The sequence below is a fragment of the Pteropus alecto genome, unplaced genomic scaffold, assembly GCF_000325575.1.
Source record: "Pteropus alecto unplaced genomic scaffold, ASM32557v1 scaffold7, whole genome shotgun sequence".
Classification (NCBI taxonomy): domain Eukaryota; kingdom Metazoa; phylum Chordata; class Mammalia; order Chiroptera; family Pteropodidae; genus Pteropus; species Pteropus alecto.
Genome location: NW_006494614.1, coordinates 26,527,135 through 26,537,448, shown reverse-complemented (window position 1 = coordinate 26,537,448; position 10,314 = coordinate 26,527,135). Strand labels below are relative to the sequence as shown.

General features: G+C 29.0%; 1 protein-coding gene across 1 annotated transcript in view; it reads right to left on the bottom strand.

Moving 5' to 3' along the window:
- EYS (eyes shut homolog (Drosophila)) overlaps positions 1-10,314 on the bottom strand; it is a 138,240-nt gene that overhangs the window by 5,695 nt on the left and 122,231 nt on the right. The window contains exon 7 of the mRNA XM_006926410.1: positions 4,859-4,998. Within this exon, the coding sequence (XP_006926472.1) occupies positions 4,859-4,998 (140 nt within the window). The remainder of the gene's footprint in view (positions 1-4,858; positions 4,999-10,314) is intronic.

Here is a 10,314-nt window from a genome sequence, read left to right as displayed (position 1 = left end):
ATATATATATATTAGGAAAATTGTTCAGAGAGTTAAAAATATAAGAAGAGGGAAAATTATTAACTGTGCTTTATTTATATTTTTTCTTTGCCAAAATTTAGCAAAGCAGAAAACATGTATAGGTAATATAATTTTTCATTTAGATGAATAGAAAATTAGGCCCTTAGAGTTTTGGTATAGAGTTGAATTTCTTGATTTTTTAAATATATGAACACAGGTTTATTTATATTAAAAAGATCTAATGTAATCTTCCATTAAATAAATGACTTTTCAGGAAAACAAAAATAATTAATTTAAACTTCAAATAACTATTCTATTAGTTTCCTCAGATTGCTTATGATTTTTACAACTATATTAAAAATAATTGAAATTTTAATAATGGATATAATTTAAAAGAGTTTAACCTTGTTAACTTTTATTGATTCTACTACACTGATATATGAGAATGTTTTATTGATAAATAATAAGGACTTAACATGATGGAGTAAATCGCAATTTCCAAATCTTTGGCCAAAGTCAAAATCTTACAGTGATATTAAATTAAATTAATAGATTATCTTTTGACACCTGAACAATTTTTAAGAAAAATATGCAATTATTAGTATCTAAATATAGTTTAATATTTCCCTTATATCAAATCTGAGATAAAAGAGAAGTTATGACAGATACCACAGAAATCCAAAGGATCTTACATGAATACTATGAAAAATTACATGATACCATATTTAATAACCTAGAAAAAATGGACAAGCTCTCAGAAATATATAACCTTCCTAGACTGAATTAAGAAGAATTGGAAAATCTAAATAGACTGATCAGCAGTATGAAAATTGAAACAATCATCAAAAACCTACCAAAAAGTAAAAGTCCAGGACCAGATGCCTTCATCAGTGAATTTAATCAAACTTTCAAAGAAGATGTAATACCTATTCTTTTCAAACTCTTCCAAAAAGTCAAAGAGGAGGCAATATGTCCTAACTCATTTTATGAGGCCAATTATTACCCTGAAACCAAAACTTACCGAAGATAACACACAAAAAGAAAACTATAGACCAATATCTCTCATGAACACAGATGCAAAAATCCTAAATAAGATACTAGTGAACTGAATACAACAACACATTAAAAAAATTATACACTGTGATCAAGTGGGCTTCATCCCAGGGCAAAGTGATGGTTTAACATATGCAAATCGATTAATATGATGCACCATATAGACAAAATAAAAAGAAGAATGATATGAGCATATCAATAGAAGCAGAGACTTTGACAGAATACAATATCCATTTATGATTAAAACACTTAATAAATAGGTATAGAAGAAAAGTATCTCAGCATAATAAAGACCATACATGAGAAACCCTCAGCTACCACTATACTTAACGGTGAAAAATTGAAACCTTTCCTCTAAGATCAGGAACTAGACAAAGCTGTCTACTATCATCACTGTCATTCAATATAATATTGGAGGCCCTAGCAAGTGCAATTAAGCAAGAGAAAGATGTAAAAGGCATTCGAATAGGAAATGAAGAAGTCAAACTATCACTATTTGTGGATGGCATGAATATCTATATAGGAAACCCTAAAGACTCCATAAGAACACTACTCAAAATAATAAACAAATACAGTTTCAGAATACAAAACTATTGTTCAAAAATCCATAATATTCCTGTACTCAAACAATGAATTGTCAGAAAAAGAAATAAAAAATATTATTTTTGCAATTGCAACAAAAATAAACCTAATGAAACATGTGAAGGACCTATATAATGAAAACTATAAGACTCTTTCAAAAGAAATTGAAGAAGACACAAAGAAATGGAAAGATATTCCATGTTCTTGGATTGGAAGAACCAACATAGTTAAAATGACCTTACTACCTAAAGCATTATACACATTTAATGAAATCCCCATCAAAATCCCATTAGCAATTTTTAAAAAAATAAAACAAAAAATCATCCAATTTGTACTGAAGCACAAAAGACCCTGAATCTCCAAAGCCATCCTGAGAAAAAAGAACAAGGCTGGAGGTAGCACTCTGTCTGACTTCAAATTATACCACAAAGTGACAATAATCAAAATGGCATGATATTAGCATAAAAACAGACACGCAGACCAATGGAACAGAATTGAAAGTCCAGAAGTAAACCCTCATTTATATGGGCAAATAATTTTTGACAAAGGAGCCAAAAATATACAATAGAGAAAGGAAAGCCTCTTCAATAACTGGTGCTGGGAAAACTAGAAAGCCACCTGCAAAAAAATGAAACTAGACTGTTGTCTATCACCACACACAAAAATTAACTTAACATGGATTAAGGACCTGATTATAAGACCTAAAACAACAAAATGCATAGAAGAAAACATAGGAATGAAACTCATGGACTTTGGACTTAAAGAGGATTTTATGAATTTGATCTCAAAGGCAAGGGTAGTAAAAGCAAAAATAAATGAATGGAACTATATCAAACGAAAAAGTGTCTGCACAGCAAAAGAAATCATCAATGAGGCAAAAAAAAACCAACTATCCAAATGGGAAAATACATTTGCAAACAATGCCTCCAATAAGGGTTTAATATCCAAAATAAATAAAGAACTCATATAACTCAATAACAAACAACAAAACCACCCAAAATAAATTAAAAAGTGGGCAGAGGACCTAAACAAATACTTTTCTCAAGAAGACATACAAATGGCTAACAAACATGAAAAGATGCTCAACAGTGCTAGCTATTAGGGAAATGCAAATCAAAACCACAATGAAATGTCATCTTACACCTGTTAGAATGGCTATTATCAACAGGACAAATAATAACAAGTGTTGGAAAGGATGTGGAGAAATAGGAACCTTTATATGCTGCTTGTGGGAATGCAAATTGGTACAACCACTGTGGAAAACAGTATAGTGTTTTTCTCAAAAAACTAACAATTGATCTACCATTTGATTTAGCCATTTCTCTACAGAGTTTTTATCCAAAAATTCTTGAAAACATTTATCCAAAAAGATATATGCACACGGATGTTCATAGCAATATTATTCAAGGTGCCCAGGACATGGAAGCAACCGAAGTGTCCTATGACAGATGATTGGATAAAGAAGATGTGGTACATATATACAACGGAATATTACTCAGCTATAAGAAGAAATAAAGTACTGCCATTTGTGACAACATGGATGGACCTCGAGATAATCATTCTCAGCAAAATAAGCCAAAGTTGAAAACCACATGATATCATGTATATGTGGGATAGAAATCTAAAAACAACCAACACACATGACAAACAGAAACATGGACAATAGACTATTGGTTACCAGAGGGGGAGGCAGATAGAGGTAAAAAGGGTCTGTGTGGTGACGGAAAGAAACCTAACTATGGGTGATGAAAACACAGTGCAATATATATATATGACTTACTGTTGAATTGCACACTTGAAAATTACTGGATTTTGTTAATCAAGTCACTCCCCCACAAAAATTAAGTAATTAAAAAAATGACCTTTGTTCCTTTACAGAATGAAAATTAAGACATGAAAATATCATTAATTGAAGTATATTTATATTTCTATATGTATATTTATGTTTATTTTGCTTAACATAAAAATTATAAAAAATATAAAATATGTAATCATAAAAAATAAAATAGCTAAAAGTTATTGAATTGTTTTTGTTTTCTCTTGAGTCTAAAAAAATGTTAGTTACTTTATTTAAAGTTGATAATTATTTTAAAGAAATACAGAGAAATGGAAATATATATACAAGATAATAATATAATTTACTTGTCCATTTCCTAAGAAAAAGTATACAGTTTATTAGTAAATTTAACATATAATATTATTTAATATGCTGCCAAAGTTAAATAAATAATAAAGATAAAAATTTAGTCATCTATGTGCATAATCAAGTATCTGTGATTGGCTAAATACATACATGTAAAAGTATATTAAACTTAATATATATGTTTATGAATTTTAAAAACAATAAGAGATACGTTTGAGGACATACTTGAAATTAAAAGGTTTGAAGAATTTGAAACCTGTTTGCCTATATTAGTAATACCTCTCTAAATGGTTTTTGAAGTAAACAGTATTATATTTTATATAGTTGGCTTAAAGTTAATGGATTTATTCATAATGAAAATAGTTTATAAATCTTTTTGAAAATTTTATATGAATGATATACCAAAGATAAAATTCAAATATGGCTTATTTCTTTAAAATGACTAAATTAGATTTTGTCCAGAGAAGAGAGGTCACAAATATGCTGTTAACTTTCAAAACATTTTAGAAAACTCCTGAGTCATTTTGACAAAAATATTCCTTAATGTTTAAAATTAATATCCTAAAATTTTTGTTTCTTATTATTTGTTTGAAAACATTGCCCTAATTTATACAAAATGAAGGTGACTTGAAAAAAAAGAGGGCTGTTCTTTGTATTCTTGCATTAGGTCCCATAATTGTTAGTGGTCATGTTGCCCAGAGACTGGAAATCTCCAATAGATTTAAGTATATTCCAAAAGACAATGGTCATTCTTTATGGTCTTTAAACAAATGGTGGCATAATCATAACTGTATTTGAGAGACTTTAATCAGTCATCAAATTATGACATAAATAGAACACAAAATGACTAGAGATAAAATTATTGTTAAAAGTCCTTATTGCCTCTCTATATTGTAAATATAAGAAGTAAAAAAAGATTGCCAAGTAGATTGCTGAGAATCTGTTTATGAAGTTATTTTTAAGCTGTGCATATCTTGGACATTGATTTGGTAACCTTAACACTTCTAGCTTTTTCAAATCAGTCAATTATGAGTTAAAGAGACAAATGAGAGACTACTACATATATTCAATTTACCTTACCTCCATTGTTTCTTCACATTGGAATGGACATATACAACTAAGGTCTTCAGACCAGTTCCCATGGACTGCATCTTCAGTATAGTTTGCAGCAAGAAAGAAGTGAACATCAATAGCCACTTCACATTTTTCGTCTCCAGATTCTTTCAAATAAATAAAAACAAATAATAACTTTTAACAAACTTGAACTCACACTGAACTATTAAAGACAGCTGTCAAATTACTTGATAAAATAAATTTGACGCCTACCAAAAATAATGTTCTATGTCTATAGAATATTAAATTTGAAAGAGACCTAAAATAGAATAAGATCCAATCCTCTCACTCTAAAAATGGACTGAGAAATAAACCATCAGACCAAGACCCAGCATCCAAGTGAATGCGTTTTTTAAAAATAATTAAATGTCAATAAATTTCCAATTAATAATTGTAAAAATGATGTAATAACCATAAGCAATACATTTTATACAAAAAGCACTTTTATTCTTTATATGTTGCAGTTGCATAGGAAACCATTTCAAAAGAAATTTGGGAAAAAAATCTTTAAAATATTTATGATGGAAAAATGATCAGGACATTATCCTAATTTTCTGACAGAAAGGAGTGAAGCAAGGTAATGTGTGTGTACACATGCATACGATATACATATATAATTTAGCTACTTCACACTCTAATGTGAGACATATCTGAAACAATAAAAAATGAGATTGCAAAATAGCTAAGACCGTATTAAAGAGGAAAATTAGTGATAGATATAAGGATGGCCTAAACTTAGAATTATTGCACCAATATGGTAAAATATCTACGATAAATGTATTATTAAAGTATTCATAGAAAAAATATTAATAAATTGGTAAATAGGGAATTAGGGAAATAAAAATTTGAAAACTAAAAAAAATGGAAATTACAGAATTGTTGAGAGGAAGGAGTTAATTAAGCTGAATTGAGAACCTATTATCTTTCATTAACAGCTATAATATTCTAGGGTAATGAAAAAACATAGGAGGCTAATATATCTCCTTGTAAACATAAATAAACCTCCTAGTAAAGAAACCAATAATATTTGTTAGGGAGGTAGTATTTATCCACAGACTCATCTAGGTAATTTCCTTATGTTAAAATTGCTTATGGTTAACAAACCTAAAGTCTACGGTTTGTGATGCATGGCTTCCTGAAAAAAATATCATGTAAGCCATGCAACTTATAACTGAATTGTAAAGTAAACATGGTTCACAAGCTGAAATTTTCCTGCTACATGCAGACCTCATTTAGAAATCTCACATACCACTCTGGAAAAAAAGGAAGAGTTAGGAAGCCATGCAAAATGTTAGAAATCTTTCAATCTTACCAGTGTAACTTAACTGCTTATAATATTAAAATTATAGAAAATTATCATTATATTAGGAATAAACTAATCAGTGAATGCAGTTATTAGAGATGAGACACAAGAAAAGAAAAAATCAGTAAATTAAGTAATGTCAATAAAAATAATATTTTCAATGTGCTGAATGAAAATAAGTCAAATATGGTAATGTTAGCCTCATATAATCAATTGATAAATGTTCCTGGAGAAGTTTAAGTATTATTATATTTAATTATGTATCAACTAGTTGGGTGAACTTGTGTAGAAAATAATATATTTCCAATGTTTTTCTTTGTGGAAAGATTTTTAAAAACTGTATTATTCAATTACTTTAGAGCTTGTATATTTATATTTATTATTGAATCAGTTTACCAACTAGTATTTTTCTAGAAATTTATCCATTTTATCAAAGTTGTCCAGTTTATAAGCATAGAGTTTTACATAATAATGTATGTGATTAAACATTTGAATTTAACTGAAATATTATTGCCCCTTCTTCCTAAAGCCTCAAAAAGAACTAATGAAAAAAAGAAAAACTTTAACCTATAGAGAGAATGAGATAGGAGATAATAGTGAGCAAGTATTTTTAATACATTTTGAAAAGCTGAAAAGATGACGGTAAGTGACCAAATTAGCAGAATGGCAATAATTGAAACACAGAAGTGTAATTAGAGAGCCTATTTATGAAAAACAATCTCATATACTTAGCAAAAATCAGGACTTAAAGGTATCTGAGAATTTTATACTTAAGTGGGTTCTGGAAATAGCTTCTCCCCCAAATCACAAACCCAGAAAATTATTTGGATCGCTCGCTCACTTCCCCAAGCCCACGAACAAATGATTTTCAGGGTTTATTCCCAGGAAAGAGAATCTTAGAGGCTCCTGCTGCAAAGATACCAAGCTCACTGAGTTTCCTGCAATGAACAGCCAGCTGACAACTTGCAACCCTAATAGAGCTGCCAGTCATCACAGCTCATCTTCACATATAAGTCTTAGGTCCTCACTATTGAATATGATTACCTATTATTTGGCAGAAAGATTTGAAATCAGAAAGAACAAACAATCATTAAAAGTACAGAAAACTGAGATACTAAATCGAACAGAAGAAAACTAAAACAAATCAAAACTATAATATTGCTAGAGGCATAAGAAAATTTATTTTATCTACATAAAATAAAAGAATGTCAAAGACAAATACAGTATAATCTTGCTTATATGTGTAATCTAATAGAAAAAATAAAACATAGATACAGAGAACAGATAAGTGGTTGCCAGAGCAGGGGGTGGAGATGAGTGAAATGGCTGATGGTGGTCAAAAGGTACAAACTCCCAATTATAAAATAAATAAGTCCTGGAGTTATAATATACAGCATGGCGACTATAGTTAATAATACTGTATTATATATTTGAAAGTTGCTAAGAGAGTTAATCGTAAATGTTCTCATCACAAGAAAAAAATGTGTAACTACCTGTGGCGATAAATATTTATTACAATTACTTTGGTGGTCATTTTATACTGTATACAAATATAGAATCTTTGTTTTGTATGCCCAAAACTCATATAATGTTATATGTCAATTATATCTCAATTTTAAAAAATGAGTATTATCCACTAAAGTCCAAACATAGTGAAATTTCAGAACACTGGGGCAAAGAACATAGAAAAAGACTTCCAGAGATAATCGCAAGCTGACTGTAAAGCCTATTAAACATATGATTCTACATTATTATTGCATGCATTCCTTTCTTTTCCCTTTATTACATATCTCATCAAATGTTATATCGGTACTGGGACTATTCCACAATCATTTCTGCATCTGTATTCATGCTCGGAAAACCAATGATGCCATATATAATCTTGCACAAATATTACTCAGCATGTGGATGGGAAGCATATGTGATGGGAAAGCTAGGTAAAACAGCATATACATCTATAATATGATAGATATTGCAAAACTACCCTGATCTGACATTAGAGTGATTTTACACTTTGCTAGCAATGGATAAAATCATCAAGTTGTCAAACACTAAAGGTTTGACAGACTTACGGAAGAAAAATTATATATTTATGGTGTTTTAAAAATTATCTTTGCTCCCATTATTAATAAAGCTTAACATTTTCTTGTCTATTTAGGAATATTTTCTACATGTTTTGCAGTTTTGTCATTTGTTTCTATGATGTCTTTTACAAGCAGACATTTTTGCTTTTCATGTAGTCAAATGACCAGTATTTTCTTTCTAGTGTCTAAATTTTTATCGGAAACTATAAAGGCCTTCCCCATCCAAATTTACAAAGTAATTGTCTAACATTTTTCTGATTTTTTTATCATTTTAATTTTTTATATTTAAAATTTTTATCAATATGAATTTGTTCAAGTGTGTGTTATAAGATACAAATCTGCATTTTTCCCCCAGTTGTTTGACATCAGTTACTGAATAATTCCTATTTACTCTAATAATTGAGATGGCAATTCTACTATATACAAAATTTTTACATGACTTGGATTTATTTTTGAACTTTATATTTTGTATAATTTTTGATTTTCAATGCAAGTATTTTTAATTGAAGCTATATAATATTCTTTAGTATCTGGTAGAGCTAAACTCTACCTCGCTTACCTACAAAATGTACTTTTTCAGAATATACCTGGCTTTGTTTTAGTTTTCCATGCAGACTTTAAGAAATATACATAAGGACACTGTTGTTATTTTATTGAAATTCTAATAAATATATGTAATAATATGGAGACTTAAAAGCTTTAAAAATTAGAATTCATTGGATAAATACCCAGAAATGCAATTGCTGGGTCAAAAGGTAGATGCATTTTTAATTTTTTGAGGAACCCTAGACTGTTTTCTACAGTGGCCATACCAATTTGCAATCCTATGCATTGCACTTCAGGGTATTTATCCAAAGAAAATCAAAACAATAGTTCATAAAGGTCTACGCACCCCTATGTTCATGGTGGCTCCATTTACACTAGCCAAGGTTTGGAAGCAACCTAAATGCCCATGAATGGACAATTGGATAAAGAAATTATGGTTCATATGTATAATTAAATATTACTCGACCATAATAAATGAAATCCTATCATTTTCAAGAACATGGATGGACCTAGAGGTTATTAAGCTGAGTGAAATAAGTCAAAGATAAATACCATATAATTTCACTTATATGAGGAATCTAAGAGAAAAAAAAGAACAAACTAATCAAAAACAGACTCACAAATATAGAGGACAATCTGGTGATGGCCAGAGGGGATCACACCAGGATGGGGAGCACAGCATAGGGAATGAAGTCGGTAGTAATGTAATGGCTATGTGTAGAGCCAGAGGGAAAATAATCAGAAGGATCGTTTCATAAACTATGTAAATGTCTAACCAATGTATTGTATACTTGAAACTAATAATAAAATAAAATATAATGCTAAAAAATTTAAGTTAATTTACTTTTAAAAATTAGTATTTATCTCCAACAAAATGGTATATATTTAGAATTTATTTCAGATTTTGTATTTGTAACTATAATGTGGTGATATTTGGTTTGTTTCAATTTAGAACTTTCATGTATTTGTTAAGTCCTAGACATTTTAATATTTTAACTGTTGTTCACATGAAATCTTTTTTTCCCATTATGTCATTAATTAACTCTTATCTGTACATAAAAACCATTTATTTATATTTCATATGTTAATTAATTAACAGAATTCTGTTACTATAAAAATGTTTTGAAAATATTATTATAGGTAATATAAATAAAAAGCACTGAACCACATTTTAAACCTTTTTTAAAACTCAGATTTCCTTTTTTATTCTCAAAGTTAGGCCCTAATATCTTAAAGGAATATAAAAATAACAACAGATATTTAACAAAAGAAGACTTGCAAGTGAAGCAGTATGATAAGAAAAATACTTTTAATAAAATATTGCTTTGGAGGTGCAGGATTTTCTACCCTCATAATAATCATAAAATTATAAAAGTAATTATAATGAATAGATTTATAATTAATGTCTTGTAATATCTTCTACCGCAAATAAGATCCACTATTTCTAAAAAAAAAAAAAAAAAAAAAAAAACAGAAAAAAAATCTTTTTT